Source organism: Podarcis filfolensis, assembly GCF_964270895.1.
Source record: "Podarcis filfolensis genome assembly, chromosome: 13".
Taxonomy (NCBI): Eukaryota; Metazoa; Chordata; class Lepidosauria; order Squamata; family Lacertidae; genus Podarcis; species Podarcis filfolensis.
This window is the reverse complement of record NC_139615.1, coordinates 18037-36425: the sequence shown is the minus strand read 5'-3', so window position 1 is coordinate 36425 and position 18389 is coordinate 18037. Positions and strand designations below refer to the sequence as shown.

Genomic DNA, 18389 nt, shown 5'->3' with positions numbered 1-18389 from the left:
CCCCCACCTTCTGGTTGTGGGAAGAGGAAGTGAGATGACGTCTCTGCAGCCGGGAAAATGGTGGGCAGCAACATGTGCCTCAGTCTCCCTTTCGCTTTAGGCCAGAACAGATGCTGCGTGAGGCAGGTGAGTGAGGAGCCTCTGCCTGCCTCATCCAGGTCAGGAAGGCGTGTGGACAGACCCCCAACCCCCCCCCCCCCGCCCTGCCCAGGGCTGCGAGGACTGTTGTGCATGGCCCTGATTCTGCCAAGCATGAGACCAAGGTGGGCAAAGGGGCTTTGGGTGGGACTGCGGGACTGGAAGGGGAGGGAGGCCTGGATAGAGTGTGGTGCTGATAACGCCAAGGTTGCAGGTCTGATCTCTGTATGGGGTAGTTGCAGAATCTGGCATTGCAGGGGGTTGGACTAGATGGTCCTCTGGGTCCCTTCCAACTTATGATTCTGTGAGGCTGAGCAGCTTCGGGGTGTGGCTGGAAGGGGCTTCCCCCTATAAGAATGTCAGGAGAGCCTGCTGGATCAGACCAAAGGGGGGCCCCTAGCTCAGCATCCTGTTACCCCAGTGGCCAAATCCCCCTAGGAATCAAGGTAGACTGCCTCTGGATGGGGAGGTTCTGTGAGAACCAAAAAGAGCTCTACTGGATCAGGCCACAGTGGCCCAGCAATCGAGTTAGAATCATAGAATTGTGGAGGAAACCCCAAAGGTTTGGGGGGCTAGGGTTTGGGGGTCTCCAGGCAATTGCATTTCCTGTGTTGTGGGGCGTTGGACTGGATGACCCTTGGGGATCCCTTGGATGACCGTCTGCCATGGATGCTTGCTTGGAGACCCCTCCTTTGCCAGGGTGAATTCCCTTCCAACTCTACGGTTCTAGGATTCTATAGCTTTGCCATCTCCATATAGCAAAAAGCCTGGACTCTGGGGAGAAGTGGGCTTGTTTGGCAAGCGGTTCAGATGGGCTTGATTGCGCACCCTGAATTTTCTGTGTTACAGTAAAAATCTGGGTGTGAGGCTGCTCAGCCACCCAGCTCGTCGGACTAAGTCCGCGGGTCCCTGCGGAGGAAAAATGAGCTCAGCCGGAAACAGGAGCAAGCTGCAGAAGATCCACGTTTATTGCGCAACAGGTTCAAGGCGAGATTGAACAGCGGGAAAGGGGTGACATGAGCTTTTGAAACTTCCCTCCATGTCCCATAATACAGTGCAAAATACATCATAGCTACATCATGAATACATTAAAGAGAGGTTGGGTTACACAGATGACATCATGAATACATTAAAGGGAGGTTGGGTTACACTGGATTAACATACAGAGGAGGGAGGGGGAATATGCAGAGCTGGAGATATGCGCAGATAAACATTTCCTGAGTACCGGTGATGAGAAGACAATAGTTCGAATATGTAAAGTCTGCCACCTGGCACTGCCCAGAGGAAAGGCCAGGCAGAGCGATTTGACCGGATTAGGGTCTTCCTGAGTACGTGACATCTCGCTTGAGGGATTATGGAGGCAGGGGAGGTGTCATGGAGTCCTGAAGAGACTGAGTCGATCGACACCAAAACCAAGGAGATCGGAGTTACCGTTGATTTTATACGAATTTTTAAGGATTTTTAGTTCGTTTCAGTTCATTCTATATTGGTAATTGAAGTCGGAAACAAAATGGATACATTGTTGCAAGATTTGACACTTTTACGAGTTCACCAGTTTCGGTTCCATTGTTCTCCCAGCGGGGAGCCGTCAGTAGCTTGTCAAGAGGTTAAATGAGGCGTGCAAGAGCTCGCTGAGCTAGCTCTGCAAAACGAATGCATGGTTCTGATTGGATAGAACGCGGCCATTGAAACGAATGGGGATATAACTTTGTACGGTCTACCCACAGTAAAGATAGAGCGGGAAGGAGGCCTAAGAGTTTGGGCTTATTTCGCCCGCATAGGAAAGGGAAAGGCACTTTATTTATGGGGCTTGGGGTAGAGTGACCGGCGGAGGGTGAAGGGATGCATGCCCCCCCCCTTCCTTCCGTATCAGTCCCCCATTCGGAGATAGATTTGCATTAAAGTTCTGTAAGAACTTGCAAATCCTTTCTCCGCACCCTATATCTCAGTGATCTCGTATTCTCCTTCCCCCAGGTGTCTCATCTGTACATACTCTGGGAAGGTAGAGGTGCCTTGTGAACGGGAATAGGCTCGGAGGGTAAGAGGGGAAGGTTGAGTAGGACAGCGAAGGAGGGAGCAGCAAGGAGTAACGCATAGTACAACAGAGGATTGAGATACAAAGGACAACAATAAGAGCAGTAAGAAAGATAGCCTTGAGCAATTGCTGGAGCCACCTCAGCTTGGGCAACCAACCCCACAAGTCCACATCAGATAGTCCCTCATGTTGTATCTCTTTTAGTCTCCCTGCTAACTCGTGGATATTATTCAGATGTCCAGTGATATTTAAAGATTGATCAGTCACATAAGTACAACACTCTGTGCCTATTAAGGCACATGTCCCTCCCTGACTGGACAGTAGAAAGTCCGTCGCAATCCTGGTCTGTAAACTCAGCTGTCTTACCTCAGACAGTTCCGTCATCAGGGAGTCTGTAACCTGGGTTGCTTCTTGCATGAATTTGAGAAGGATGTCGGTGAGTCGAAGGATGGCTACGTGGTTAGATCCGGCCGCATAGGCGGGGAAGAGGGCTCGGCCTACAGTCTCTCCATTTGCAGCCACGTCCAAGAGGTCTGACAGCTCCTTTTGTTCTCTCTTATTTCTTTGTCTCCTGGGGGGTAGATGTGGGACTATTCTGATGCCAGGGACAATGTATCCTACGAAACAGGATCCAGACATGTGCGGGCTTACCCAGGTGTATGCGCGGTGCCCACATACCCAGAATAAGCCACTAAGGTAGGATTCCATCCTCCCCGAGGCAAAAGCTTGCAGTAGCATAGAGTCCGTAGGTTGTGGCTTCCAGTGGGGGGGTTGGTCGACCACCGCGGCCCAGGCAGTAGTGAGGTCCGGAAAAGTCCGGGAACCTGCTATGTCGGTGATGGAGTCGGGCCCTACAGACTGGACCAGATCGGGGCACGAATCGGGCCCTACAGACCGGACCTGCTTCAACACCAGCACCACCCATTGAACTTCTGAAATTGTCACAACAATGGACAACCGGGAGCAACCCCCGATCCGCCTCCGACTCCGTAAGACACCGCTTCACGCCGTCTGACAGCTCGCCTTTTGACAGCTCACCTTTGACAGCACGCCGTTTGACAGCTCGCCTTTTGACAGCTCGCCTTTTGACAGCTCGACTTTTGACAGCTCGCCTTTTGACAACTCACCTTTGACAGCACGCCGTTTGACAGGTCGCCTTTTGACAGCTTCACCTTTTGACAGCCTTGCCTTTTGACAACTTCACCTTTGACAGCTCGCCTTTTGACAGTTTGCCTTTCACAGCCTGCCGCTTACCACCACCCTATTCCCGACCACCATGCTCTCCACCAGACACACCATACCTCCTCCCTTCTCCGTCCTACTCATGTTTCCCATTTTTGCCACAACCATGACCGCCATGACCACGCATGTTTCATGCCCAGGATTACAAATTGAGCACCAATATCTTGATTTCGGTATTGTGGACATGGTGAAAAGAGGGACATTGGACCGCCTGGGGGATTTTGACTTCTGCGTACCGGAGACCCGTGTCCTCCTCCGCCATTCCATACTACCTACCCTAACCACACACCAAACTTGGGAACTGTTCGTCCCTTCTCCAACTTACACCCTACTCGGCAAACTCATACTAAGCAGAGATGGTCCCTGGAACCGAGCCCGCTGTATAAATGGTTCCTATACACTATTCTCCGACGGTGTGCCCCAACAATCGCTGAACTGGACAATTTTAGACAATGGCGGTGGGGAATCAGTTTACACTGACCGAAATCCCCCGACCGACCGTCTGATTCATGGATTTTACTGCCAGAGAGTGGACTCCGTACCTCGCCCCACCACCCTCCAGGGAGTTTGCCTCCGATGGTACTGCTGCGTCTGGGACATTGGCCTTGCCTCCACCTGGGATGGCAGAGCGTACCTTGAGGGCTGGCATCACTCCACCACCCCACCCACGGAGTGGGATACTTCGGGGCCCCAAAGATGTGGAGGTGTGGCTACAAACCTCACCTACCTACATCGACAAGACCCCCTCCACCCCGCGGGCATGGCACCTCGACAAAGGGGGGAACTGTCAATATCTCAACCCCCTACCAATGACGACCTATTATCCACCTGGCATTCCAACACCTACGTGAAGCTGGTCTCCGAAATCGAGGTCCCAGCTCACAAAGGACCAACGCTGCTTCGTTGTTAAGTACAAAAGTCTTTATTGAAGTTCAGTTTCACTTCCAGAGCCGCAGCGTGCAGCTCTACGTCTCAACTGTCAGACCGCTGATGCTCCGTCTGAGTCTCCTCCCCCCTGACACCAGTTTAAGACTCTAGCCTTACTCCACCTCTTCCTCTGTTCTTTCCGCCTCTGGTTCCGCCTGTCCGTTGGGGTCTCGCCCTTTCTAGACTCTTCTGACGCTGAATCCCCTGAGCCTTCCCCCTCCCTCCGGCGGGCTTTAGGAGCTGGTTCCCCATCCGGGTCTCCTGCTGTCCCCCGCGCCTGTACATTTGTACTTGGCACGCGCGCCCAGCCAGCAACTTTCCTCCTGACCGTTTCACTGCTGCTGCTGTCACTGCTTCCCCCTCTGGGGGGGCTAGCTGCAACTGACCTCCCCTCCGTTCCCCCACTCTCCGTTGGAGGCGTGGTCAGCCCTGACTCACTCTCTCTCCCCGCTGGAGGAGACGCTGGCCCTGACACATGTGACTCTTCCCCCCCACTACGCTCTGGTGGGGAAACTGGTCCCAATCCCCCACTGCTTCTTTGGGGTTCCCCGCTGGCTCCTTGTTTCTGGTGCGTCCCCCCTAGGACCCCCCTTGCCCTGACCGTCGCGCCCCCTTCTGGGAATCTTCTGATTCGCTGGAGAAGCTCATGGAATCTCTCGGGCCACTGTCATACTCCCCTACGCTGCCCTTGGATTCTTCCCCTTCGCTCTCCATTTCCTCTCTCCCCTGTGCTCCTGCTCCTGAGCCCCTGACATATATGAATTTTTATATGAAGTTTTCCCGTTGAGCCAGTACATAGATACATTTACCAGTGAATTGTTACATTTAGTAATGTGCAGCGGTGGCTCTTTGTCTTTGCCTCGTAGTGCGGAGAGGCAAAGCTGGGGGGGGGGGAAGGTCTCATGGAATAAAACCAAAATAAATCAACTAAAGGCATGTGAATGTGCAGAAGGGAGGGACTGTAATTATTTACTGAAGAATGCAAAGTTACCTTCCCTATAGCAAGGGAAGGTAAATGAAAGTATTAAAATGCCTGTCACTGTATCAGCCAGATTCACTTGTGGGTCTTTGAATATATTCCTCTTTGCTTAAAAATGAATTAAGTCAGACCAAACAGGTACGAAATAGTCCTTTTCCCTTTGACCCTGAGGACTCTCAGCTTATCAGTTAGTTTTCCCAGCAGGGCAATCTCCCACGCTTCAGTGTACCAAGTAGTAAAATTGGCCCCATCTACCATAGTTTTTCCCAAAACTCTAGCGGTGGTCCTAACCGCTATAAGCAGGTGCCCTTTCAAGTCTTTACAATGCAGATTTTGGTTACCCTCATCAGATGTAGGTAAAAGTGCTAAAACTGAGAAGCTGGGATAATGTGGCAGTTTAAGATCTTAGTGATATTTTTGAACAACTGCTCCCTCTTTTCTAGCTCAGCTGATGCACAGCTGCCAGACAGGTCCCTATCCCAAAGTCCCTGTTGCAGGAAGGGAGCCTGAGGAGCTGAGGCAGATGGTGTTGGCAAAGGATTGGGTCCTAGACTTGATGGACAAAATAGAAACCGATGAATCCCTGTGCCTGGATGGCATCCACTCCAAAGAACTCAGATGCAAAATTGCTGCTTTGTTAAAAAACAAAAATGTACAACTGGCCCCTCAGATCAGCCTCCATCACTGAGGACTGGGAACTGGCCAATGTAACACCATATTTCAAAAGGGATCCATGGGTGGGGCTTTTGGAAATTACAGGCTTGTTAGCTTAATGACTGTCCAGAGGAAATTGATGGAAAGCATTATTATAGAAGAACAAGCCTTGATGAAGCAGAGCCAGCATGGCTTCTGCCTGGAAAGTCCTGTCCTGCAAACCTTTTGAAGTTCTTTGATGTGTCAACAAGCATACTGGCAGAGGTGGTTCTGTCAACGTTGTCTTTAGCAGGGCTTTCTTTCAGCCAGAACTCAGCTCCAGCACCTCTCAAGTGGGCACCATTGCCATTATAAGATAATAAGGGACGCATTCAGAGTGAGTTCCAGCACCTCTTTTTCTAGAAAAATAGCAATGGTCTTTAGGCTTTCAAAAAGTTTTTCATGGGAAGCAGAGAGCAGGAATAAATGGACCGTCCTCCCAATGAATAGCTCCAAACCGGGTGAACTGGGAGTCAAATGGCAAATGCAGACCGTGCAGTGCATGCACACCAGAGCAAAAAATTTGACCCTCATATAGATGTGAACAGGGTCTGAATTGGCGATGACCAACCAGGAACAAGAATTTGGGGTCCTAGCGGAGAGCATGATGCAAGACACTCAGGTTGGAAGTTGCTCCCCTCCCCACCACACTGACACGAAGGAGCTTCAGCTGTTGAATTTCTGCCAAGCCGGCTGCTGTTAGAGGCCCAGGAGGAAATGTTACACCTCCTGACTTCAGTCCAATGTGCACTTTCTTGGGAGCAAGTCCTGCTGCATCTGGCAGGGCTTGCCTTCAAGCCAGGACACACAGGACTGCGCAGCACGGAGGGTGCTTAGCACTTGCCACAAGGCGGGCTCTTTGGGCTCATCGCCAACAGCTAAGAAGAGCTGGATTCGTCATTCAGGGTTAATGCTCAAAAGCTTGCAAGTCCCTGATTAAATCGCAACAATACAGAGATGCCGCTTGATAAAGGAGGCAGTTGGTGTTTGATTTCATTATCCACAATTAAATGAGTGACTTTGGAAGGGGCCACCTGAAATCTTGGCATTTTCCAGAGTTATCCCTTTCCCTGGAATTTACTGTCAGTTTTTCACATAGCACCCAGCAGGCTCTTACGTTCTTAGCTAGAAATTGGGGCTTTCGTGCTGTGGCTCCAGCCGCCCGCAACCCTCTCCTGACTGAACTGGTGCTCTTGCTTCCAGAAGCTTCCTCAGACACCTTTTCTCTCTGACGGAGCTTCCTCCGAAGTGTGACTTAGCTGTTTTACGATCCAGACTGAATTTGTGTGATCTGATCTTTTAAAGATTTGCTTTCAAACTGCTATGTATGTGTTTACTTCTATTATATATTTTGTTATGCGATATTTTCACTGTACACTGCAATCCACTTAATGGATTCTTAAATACAGGTAGTATAAAACTGATCCCTCCTCAAGCAACTCATTTCTTCCTCTTGGAAGATCTCCTGTTGGAGGTGAAGCTGTAGGCATGAGCTGCCTTGTGCTGAGACAGGCGATCTTGAATCCTGCATTACAGGGGGTGGACTAGATGGCCTTCCACCTCCCAATTCCATGGTTCTATCTAGCTCAGTATCAGTTTCACTGACGGGCAGCAGCAGCTCTCTAGAGGGCTTTCCGTAGACACACCAGGGACCGAACCCGAGACCTCTTGCATGCAAGACATCTGCTCTGCCAGCCTGTCCCTTTTATTACCTACATTAAAAACCTGCCTTGATCCTGGTATTTTGGGCCAGGGCCACTATCCAAGCATTGCCAGGACAGATACGCTTTGAGGATGCCCCAGAATGCCAGACCAAGTCCACAGCCCCCCCTTTATGTGGGATATGCTGGTTTTAAAAACAGCTTGTTTTAATGGGTCCTAGAATCATAGAATCATAGATTTGGATGGGTCCCCCAAGGGTCATCTAGTCCAACCCCTGCAATGCAGGAATCTCAACTCAAGCATCCAGATGGGCCATCCAGCCTCTGCTTAAAATTCCTGGAAGGAGAGTCCACAATTTCCTAAAGGAGTCTGTTCTATTGTTGAATAGCTCTTCCTGTCAGAAAATTATTTCTGAGGTTTCTTGCTTTCATTTGAATTTCTTCCAAGCCTAACTCCTAACTGCATCTGCTGGCCTCTCTCTCTCTCTCCCCCCCCCCGCCCACAGCAAGAGGGGGGATTGCCACACAGCTCAGGGTTCAAATCCTCACATGAAGCCAGTCTCTACCTCTCAGCCCAACCTGCCTCTCAGGGATTAATATATAAATAATAATAATAATAATAATAATAATAATAATAATAATAATATTCCACCTTGAGGTCCACAGGAGGTGAGCCCTGGCTACTTATGTACAACATTGACTCATGTGGCTGCCTGCCCAGCCAGAGGAGTGGCTTTCCAGCAGCTGCCCTGCCTCTCCCTGGTGGTTCCCGTTCCCTGGAAAATGGAGCTTTGCTCCTCAGGTGCTCCTTTTGAGAAGGCAGTCCAGGAGGAGACACCCTCTCCTCCTCCGCCCCTTCTGCAACTGTTCAGAGTTGCTTGCCCTGCAGACAATATTGGGGCCTTCCTCCTCTTCTTCCTCCTCCTCCATGGGCTCTGCCTCAGTTGCTGTGATGGCACCAGAGATGGGGCTGGGAAGGGGCCTCTGAGGAGGCCCAGGAGGAGGAGATCTGCTTGCAGAAGTCCCTTCCCTGGCAGGCGGCCATTGACGTGGAGATCCAGTGCAGGAAGGGAGAGTCCTCCTCTGAAGGTCCGTAGCCTGGCTGTCAGAGTCCCACTGCACTGGCTGTCAGAGTCCCACTGCAAGGTCCAGAGCAGGAAACAGGCGTGTCCCTGGACCCAGGGCTTCACTGCTCCACTCCCTTCCTCCCTTCACCTGGGCTGCTCTCTGCCCCTTGCAGGTTGTGCTTGCCCTCTTTGAGGGCGAGTCACTCCCACCTTCGTGCCCTGTCAGCACAGACCGTCCTGCAGAGGAAGCAATGAGGCACCTGGCCAAGAAGACTTCTGGGGGCTGCCGACCAGCTGCTTTTTTCTGCTTTGGACTAACCCTCCTGCCGGTGGTGAGTCAAGGGGGCAGGTTGACTGGGGGAGTAACATGCTCCCTAAAAATACCAGGCCTGGGTGGGGGTAAAAGCTGAATGGAGCCCTTTGGGAGGATGCAGTCTTTCGAGGGGCTGGTGGGTGTTTTGGGGGGGGTGGGAGCATCGTGGTGGTTTGTGCATCTCCTGGGGCTGCTGCTGGTCACTGGGCTAAGCCATGTTGCCCCCAACTAAAAAGCCCCTGCAGGGAGTGGGGAGGGCTCCGTGGGGTTGACTTTGGGGTGTGCATGTGATTGAAAAGGAATGGCGATGTGGGTCAAGAGTGGACATCTTGCCTCTGTGGGGCCTGTTCCTGGTCTGTCCTTGCTCAGCCCCACTACTTGCATTCGCCATCAAGCCTGTCAGACAGATGTGCAACCTGAGCGGGGGGTGGGGTCCCATCCTGAAGTTCCCACAAGAACTTACAAAAGACCCATTGGGGGGGTGTCTCTCCTTCATTGAGGTTTTTAAGCAGAGGTGTGTGGCTATCTGTCTTGGATGCTGTAGTTGAGATTCCTGCATTGCAGAGGGTTGGACTATGTGAGATATAAAACACCGGCCCCAAGACTCTGGGTCCTGGGACCTTTAAATAAAAAATTGAGCAAAATTGGTGAAGCAGCAAAAAGTTAGTTTATTGATTACATATACGTTTCTTTCAAGATTTGGGTGTCCCAAAAGCAGGCACACCCCAGTTTAGTAAAACACAAGTTTATATCACCTGTTCCCCATTGGGTGGAGGCACACAGGGGTTACAGTCTTATCGGGACCGCCTAATTAAAATATTAAACTCTCTGCCCCTATTGACATCCCTCTAAATCCAGGGACCATCACTCTTAATTACCGTACTTTTACCCAAATAAGGAAGTGTGTTCTCATGCATTTACCCAAGCGATGAAGCCACATCCTGACCACCCCTTAGGGTGATTTCTATCCAGTTCTACCCTGCTGAAGTGTCTAAACCACATTCCAGCAGTAAGCCACCCTGTTTTCTGACATTCTAACCCCAATCCAGTAAAGATAAGTCCCCAAGCGAGTCTATGGTTTCTGAGTTGTTGCAACATTCTGCTCAGAAGCTGCAACTTTTGGAGGCCCTTTGACCTTTTATGCTTTTATGAAAAAGAGACATTTTTATTCCTTACAGACCAGATGACCCTCGGGGTCCCTTCCAGTTCTACAATTCTATAGTTCTATGAGCTGCCTCTTGGTTTGCCTGGAGTGCTCACATTTTGCTCAGTAATGTTTCAGGGGCAAGTGAGTTGGGTGCCAAAGGGAATGAGATGTGGAAGAGCCCATCTCTCGGGGAAAGGGGTTGGGCTGGGTGGTCTTCTGAGTTCTGAGGGGGGACCTTGTGCTTTGCTGGCCACTTGGGTGGGCAGGGGGGAAATGCAAAATGCTTGACTGACTGGTGGAGATGAGAGGGAAGTGCTGCTTAATCTCCCCCTCCAGCCCTTCTCAGCCAGGGTTCTGGATGTGCACATTTAAGGGACACGGCTTCTCCCCAAGGATCCTGGGAGCCATAGTTCACCCCCAACTGGACCAGATTTCCCCTCACCCAAACAAAATCCAGGAATCTTTGAGGGGAGTCGTGTGGTGCCTCTATCTAAGTTGGCAGAAGTTACTTAAACCTCTTCCTTTGGGGTCAAACGCACTCTGCAGTGGTTTGCCCTCAGAATCCCTGCTGGATTTGGAGCTTGGAGGAGGGGATTTGTCCCCCTGCCCTCCCTCTCCCTCTGTAGGAAGAGGACTTGCAGAATTGATGGGTGTTGCTGTGTGTTTGGTGTGTGTGAGGAGCAAAGTAAGAGCAGTCCAAATTGGGAGTTAAGATTAAAAAGGGGAAAGGTAGCTTTGCTTTAAAAATAAAATCAAAAACTTCCTTACAGTAGCTTCTTGTGTAGGGTCAATTTTTTGAGAGAAAATGTCTCTTGCTCCCTCCCCCAAAGGAAACTGGGAAGTGTGTGTGTGTGTGTGTGTGTGTGTGTGTGTGTGTGTGTGTTAGCAGGGGCTCTGCCTCCGGGCACTCCCCTCCCCTCCTTCCCTTTGGCTCTTCCCAGATCCTTCTTGGAAGACTCTGTTCCTGCTGGGTTGCAGCAAATATAATAAGCGGTTGTTGGGAGTATGATGGATGCTCCTTCCACTTCCGGAGCCGCACCTCAGCCTCAGATGTTTGGATTGCACCCCCCTGCCTTCCATAGTTCACGCAGCCCCACAAGGGCACCAGCGGAGCTTAACCAGGAGATGCCCTGCCCCCCCTCTGCCCTGCCCCTCCTTCCTGCAGGGCTTGGGGTCCCAGTGGGCTGGGGAAGGGTCCCATCCTCAGGGTTGAGGGGGGGTCTGCTGAACCTTGAAGGAGCTCAGCTTTCCTCCCTTCTTGCTTCTCTCTTGACTCATGGCTTCCCGGGGCTAAGGAGAAGCAGGGTCAGCCTGGAATAATATTGTGTTGGATAATGGCTGGTGGGAAAGGGGTTAGGCAGGGACCCTCTCCTCTACGCTCTGCTGCCCCCCCCCTCCCGCCCTTCAGACTACTCAGGCCAGGTAGAAACCTTCTTCTACTAAGTAAGACGTAGGAAATGCCACTGAAACAATTTTGCTTTAGCCCAAAGCTGTGGAAACTTTAAAGATATTGTATACTTTTTCCAAAAACGGTGTTTTTCTTGACTGAAAGTTACTCTGGCTGCTACTTCGTTCTGCAGCTCTAGCAGCACTTCTTGCAAAGAAACAGCAACGTCTTTTTCTTGTTTATTTCTCTAGGTCACTTCTGTTTTCTTCACTTCTCACTTCTCTCTCTGCCCCCCCCCGTCTCGTGCCGTACCCGCCCCATTTACACGATTTTCATCTGTGGCCCCCTTGGAATATCCTGGGGGGAGGGTCCAGGGAGCCATATGGCCCCCAGTTGAGAAACACTGCGCTAAAAGATGGCCAGAATGCAGAAGCCTAATACAAAAAAGTCATAAAAATCCAAATCTGTCAGGAGCATCCATCCATCTGCCCTTCAGCCTCGCTGGAGGCACCTGGCGCACAGAGGGAATAGACACCCCCCCTGCGCAAAGCCCGTGTCTGGGGTCTCTCCTCGGTAGCCAGCGGGCATCGTGGGGAGCGCGGAAAGACCCGGTGCAGGATGTGAATGGCCATGTTTATGCTGTGAACCGCCCCGAGATCTATGTATGAAGGGCGGTATACAAATTTAATTCACCACCACCATCATCTTCGAGGGTGGGGGCTGGGAAAAGAGAGGGGGGTTCTCCCTTTCTAGACCTCTTTAAAATATGCTCGCGATGGCTCCTTGCCACAAAGGCTAAGCGTGGCACTCTACAGCGGCAGCTATGCTTCTAGGTGCCAGCCCTGCCAGAAGGGGAGACCGCCCTGCGCTTGGAGCCTGCTCGCGAGTTTTCCTTCGAGTCACACTAGAGCCAGCAGCCACAGGATCTTCCGCCGCTCTGCTGCCCGCCTGACGGCTCTCCTTCGGTCTCCGCAGGTGCTGTACTACATCATCGCCACCGAGGAGCCCCGGGCCCAGTCGGCGCCCCCGCCCGCGCGCGACCCCCGCCCGGCCCCGATGCCCTCTCCAGACGCCCGCGAGATGCAGGCGCTGCTCCAGCTGATCGCGTGGCCGGCTCCAGCCGAGGCCGCCGACGTGGCGTTCGCCAGCTCCACCAGCCCGGAGAAGAGCGGCTACGCGCTCCTGCACGCCCCGCGCAACTACACGGTGGGCGACACGCTGCTGGTGCGCCTTGAGGCGCGCGACCACGCCGGGCGGCGCAAGCGCTACGGGGGCGACTTCGTGCGCGCCAAGGTGCACTCGCCGGAGCTGAAGGCGGCCGCGGCCGGGACGGTGCAGGACCATGGCAACGGCTCCTACACGCTGGCCTTCCCGCTGCTGTGGGCGGGCGCCGTGCGCGTGGCGGTGCGCCTCACCCACTCCAGCGAGGCCGTGGCACTGTTGCGCCGCATCCGCCGCTCGCAGCCCTCCACGGTCGCCTTCTCCGGCTACTTCGCGCAGCCAGACCAGCCGGGCAAGGAAGAGGTGACCGAGTGCAACGTCCACCCGCCTCCCGGGCCGGCCTGCCAGTACGTGGACCCGGGCACCGGCGAGCGCTGGTTCTGCGTGCGGCCCCAGGCGCACCCTTGCGCGGCCCTTGTGCGCCACTCGTCGGGGCGCTACAAAAGCGTGCTGGCGCCCAGGGAGAAGGCTTTCTTTGCGAGGTGAGGGGGGGCGGCGGGGAGGGTGCCAAGTCGCCCCGGAGGCTTGTTAGACAGGTCTTTCAAAGAGAGAGGTGGGGGTTTTGTTTCTGCTTTTAATAAGGTTTTGTTAAAGCATTTTCATAACAGAGTAAGAGAAAATAAACTAGATGAAAACAAACAGCGAGAGAAAGAGAAGAGAAAACACCAAAGGAAAACAAAAAGAGAAAAGGAAAGGAAAGGGGGAAATGAAAAGAGGAAAACAGAGGGAAAGTAAAAAAGACTTCTTATTTTTTGGCTGTCAGTTACATAAAAGAAAGTATTCAAAATATTCACTCTAGAATGACCTACAACTGGCAATATTTTCCGAAACTTCCAACACAAATGTCACAGATTAATTCGTTTTCCTTTTTACACAAGGAAGGTGTTCTCCAATTATTGTTATTAATAAACCTTAGCAATCGTTTTCCTCTAATCAGACATATCAGCTTTGTTTCCAGCAACTTCAACAACCTCCATATTAAACAATAATAAATACTTCCATCTTTGTCCACACAAGAGTCTCTCTGCTGTAATCATATATTTAAAAAAATTCCACAGTTCTTTTCTAATGTTTTGAATAATTTTTATATGCAGTCGACAGACAAAGAATCAGAAGTTCTCTTTTTTTCTTTCTTCTTTTCTTTCCCTCCTATTTTTCTTTTTCATTTTTTTGTTTGTGCTTTTATTTAGATCTGTTTCTTTTATCTTTGATATTTCAAAATATATTTGATATTGATTTTTGTATATCCCCACCCCCAACAGAATCTTTTGAAGAAAAACAACAAAGAGCAGGGTGGGGAGGGCAGGGGAGGCGCCCCTCCATCTCCCAGGGGCCACCTGGGCGGCTTCTGCAGAGTGTCTCTCTGGGCCCTGACTCCAAAGCCATCCTGTGACCCTTTCGTGTAAAAGCAGCAGGCAGGAAAGGCTGAGACGAGGCAGGTGAAGGTGCCTGAGGGAGATGCACCAGCCGCTGGAGGGGCTCTGGGGGGTGGGCTCTGGGGGCCCTTGATGCCCTTTGTTCTTCCCTAGAGCCAGGAGTTTCCCAGGAGAAGCGCAGCCCAGGCAGCAGCACCTGCAGGACCTCCTCTTCCCCCTCCCCACTTCTCATTTCTCTCTGTCCCCACAGGGCTGTGACAGACCGACCCATCCCAGGGAGTGTGCCTGTTATCCGGGTGCTGTCCAAGCCCCAGCAGGCCATCGGTGAGTTGCCAGGGGGGTCAGTTGCCCCCTGCTGGTTTCTGGTCCCTTTATTACCTGGTCACAAATTTCTCTAACATATTTCAAGTCTGTCAATCAAGTTGGCTGGAAATACTTGATAATGGATGTCGGAGACATCCTTTTGAAATGGTGAATTCCTGTCTATTTGGACAGAGTGGCACTTTTCGGGCCTGGTGGGAGCTGACCATCTCTCTCCTTTGCCCACTTTCCTGCAGTGACGCCACCCCCTCAGCCGTGCCGCCCTGGCCTTGCCCCCACCAACCCAGTGGGCTTCTACTACCAGGACACCTGGGTTTCCTTGCTGTGTTCCAGTCGGCCCTTCACTACTCCAGACTCGGCCCTCAGCTGCCTGAAAGGAAAGATTGTCCACATGGTTGGAGACTCCACCCTGCGCCAGTGGTGGGAGTTCCTGGTGGGATTCATCCCTTGTGAGTGCCTGCTCCCCTGGGGTAGTGGCAGGGGGGACACTTTGGGCATTCAGGTGGAACCGGAGGCAGGTTGAGCTGGGCTGAGCTGAGGAGACCAGGCAAAAAGAAATGGAGGGAAGAGGACAATGAGCAGGGGGTACGGGGGAGGTCCCATTTGGTCATGCCGGGTGGAAAGAGGAGGAATGGATGGCTGGGGCTAGGAGAAGCATGGAAGGGGCCAAAGAGCTATATTTTACCCAACATGAGTCTCGAACCCATGACCCTGAGTGAAAGATTCTTGTGCTCTACCAACTGAGCTATCCAGCAACTCTTCAAACCCTGGTCTCTCCAAGGTCTGAGTCCAACACTCTAACCGAGCGGGTTCTCAAAGGGTGTGGCGCACCATAGTGGGGTAGCAGGAGAGGATAGCAAGTGTGGCAGAAGATTCAAGGGCAATTTGAGAAATGCTTAAATTATAGTATAGTACAGCATCAGAATAATTTTTTGCATTTGCAGAATATGGATAGATATATTTTCCAAATGAGAGCAAGAGCCTCAAGAAATGCTGAGGACAATCCAACTTGGGTTTTCCAACACATTTCTTATTAATGAAAAAGTTTGGTGTGGCGGGAGTAGATTTTTATTCCAAAAGTGCAGCCCAGAGAATAACTTTACTCTGAGTTGCAGAAGGTTGGAGTAGATGACCCTTGGGGATCCCTTCCTACTCTGTGATCCTAACCACTACTCTAGCCGCTACACCCCCTGTCCCTGTGAGGGTGGGCAGGACCCAGAGCAGGAGAACCCAGGGATGTTTGGGGTCTGAATCTCTCTCTGTCCCCCCTCTCTCCCTGCCCCTCTTGCCAGCACTCCAGCAGATCGACCTCCACGTCACTTACCAGTCGGGGCCTCTCCTGGCTGTGGAGGCCACCCGGGGCCTGGTGCTGAGCTGGCGTGCCCACGGTCTCCCTCTGCGCACTGGCAAGACCATGATGGCTGACTTGCACTACCTGGCCAACGAGCTGGATGCGCTGGGTGGTGGCCCTGACACCGTGGTGGCCTTCACACTCTGGGCGCACTTCACCACCTTCCCCCTGGAGGTCTACGTCGGGCGGCTGCACCGGGTGCGGCAAGCTGTGGCCCAGCTCTTGGCCCGCAGCCCCCTCACCACCGTGGTCATCAAGACGGCCAACACCGGCTACAAGTCTGTCTACGGCAGCGACTGGCTCTCCCTGCAGCTGGACCACCTGCTGCGCGCCATGTTCGCCGGCCTGCGTGTGGCCATTGTGGATGCCTGGGCCATGACCTCCTGCCACTACCTGCCCGACAACATCCACCCTGGCAAAGTCGTGGTGAGGAATGAAGTTGCCTCCTTCCTCTCCTACGTCTGCCCGTGAGACTGAGCCAGGAGGGAGAGGGAAGGAGCCCCAGGCGGGGGTCGCCAGATGCCTTGCCACACTCTGCACAGCGGGTTGAAGATCCCCTACAGTGGGGAAAGGGGCCTCCAGAAAAGTGGGGGGCACCCTTTCCCCCCAGCCACAAATGTTATGGGGAAAATGGGGGGACTTTGGGTCCCTGGAGGTCTGCTGTGGTCAGAGATACAAATGGAAGGAAGCAAGGCAAGCTGCTGATCTGTATTGGTCTGTTGCAATAGACCAGGGGTCGGCAACCTAAGGCCCATGGGCCACAAGTGGCCCACAGGGGTCATTTAACCGTCCCATGAGCCCCCCCTGAACCGAGCCGCCCGCTCGGCAAGTCCCCACACGCTGCGGTAAACTGGTGTAGCGCAGCACAGGGACTCGCTTTCCCAATGCTGGAAATTGCATCTGTGCAGATGCAGACACTGGAAATTGCGTCTGCACAGATGCAGATATGCAGATGCCGGAAATCACAGGCACACGGACACGCAATCCAGCCCACAGAGGGATCTCTGCTGGAGTGAACTGGCCCAGGCGAGGTAAACCTTGCCAACCCCTGCAATAGACTCATCCCCGCCTGCCCCCCTTGCAAGGAGGTGAGGGAGCCCTGAACAAAAGCATGTTACAATTTTTAAACCCTCAGAGAGTGACTGCCCTGTCACAGAAAGAACACCCCAACACACATCACCGGTACATCACAAAATTGGCTGCACATGGAAATCAGATCATGCTCAGTGTCCATATTTCTCCAACGTATTTCAAGTCTGTCAATCAAGTTGCCTGGAAATACTTAATGGATGCTGGAGACATCCTTTTGAAATGGTGAATACCTGGACTCCAGAATCCATTGCCAAGGACAGATATCTGCTCCTTTAACAGGTCTGCTTGGCCATTTAATAGATCCTTGTCAAATCTGTTCACAGAGGGGCAACCTATTAGGAATTCCCTGCTCTGTGTCTTGAGGGAGTCTCTGAGGTTGGCTAGGAGCTAAGCATGGCTGCTGTACATTTTCAGACATGAGGTTTATGCAGTTACGTGGGTGCATTTACCTTGTGCACTTAGGAATGTGCCTTTTATTTATGACACTTTAGAATTCACAAACACAGTCTGGAGCTCTGGGGGACCAGAAGTGTCCTCTGTTATGAGCAGGGTGGGAGGAAGACTGTTACACTTGTGGCTTTGGGGCCTGATGATCCCTTCAACCCCAGAAGGGCCAGCTAGGTCTCCCCTGAGAGGCACTGGTGCCTCCCTCACACCACCCCAGTCACACTGCTGTCCTCTTTGGCTGCCCACTGTGCTTGGACCTCAGAGCATGTGCAGTTAGGCTGTATGATGCCTGTGTCGTAATTCCTGGATCCAATAAGGGTCAACATCTAATTGAGGATCCCTTTGTTGAATTAGTCAGGTAAGGACCATAATGACCCCTAAATATGGGTCACTAGTATAAGAATGGAATGGCTTTGTGTCAGAGGGCAGACAGGTAGATCCCCTCCCTTACCTGGCTGGTGGTGAGAAGGACAATGGCCAGAGCTGGGTGTGTATGAGCTGGGCTGGAAGCAGGCAAGAGGCCAGAGAAGGAGAGACATGCTGGATCTTTGCTGGAATCCAATGCTGGGAGAAGCAAGACCTTTTTGGGTGTCAGTGCTGGGAGCCCCAGCACCCTATGCTCGGGTTGTAGATATGTGTAAATAAGCCACACATCCTGAAGACACCATGGTCTCTGCTGGCTTTCATTCCAACCAAACTGAACCCTGGGTATGTGCCTGGAATCAGATTAGTAAATGAAATGAAACAGAATGATAAATGATATAAACCTTATGCAGGAGTGGCATAGACAATTGAATTGAAAGGAATTAAGGCAAGATGAAATATTTAAGAATAAAGTTATTTTCACATGATTATATTAAATGCAACTTAATTTGCACAGGAACTAATAAGTAGCAAGCACAGAGCTATCAGTTACAGCAAATAATGCAACTCCTGACTCCCTCCAGCCCATCTGGTTGTGAAACTAATCTAGGTTTAGATCAGTAACAATC

At 52.0% G+C, this 18389-nt stretch overlaps 1 protein-coding gene across 2 annotated transcripts; it reads left to right on the top strand.

The window, feature by feature from the left end:
• The first annotated feature begins 81 nt into the window (after positions 1 to 81).
• On the top strand, positions 82 to 18246 carry LOC310746741 (NXPE family member 3-like). Of its 2 annotated transcripts, none has more exons than XM_083580722.1 (6): positions 82 to 263; positions 8916 to 9074; positions 12565 to 13292; positions 14437 to 14510; positions 14744 to 14956; positions 15800 to 18246. In XM_083580722.1, exons 2-6 carry the CDS (start codon positions 8994 to 8996, stop codon positions 16327 to 16329), a joined length of 1626 nt encoding a protein of 541 aa, XP_083436848.1. In that variant the 5' UTR covers positions 82 to 263; positions 8916 to 8993; the 3' UTR covers positions 16330 to 18246. The 2 variants fall into 2 exon arrangements, with proteins under 2 accessions (XP_083436848.1, XP_083436847.1); XM_083580721.1 differs by lacking the exon at positions 82 to 263 and adding an exon at positions 8346 to 8764.
• Positions 18247 to 18389: the final 143 nt, after the last annotated feature.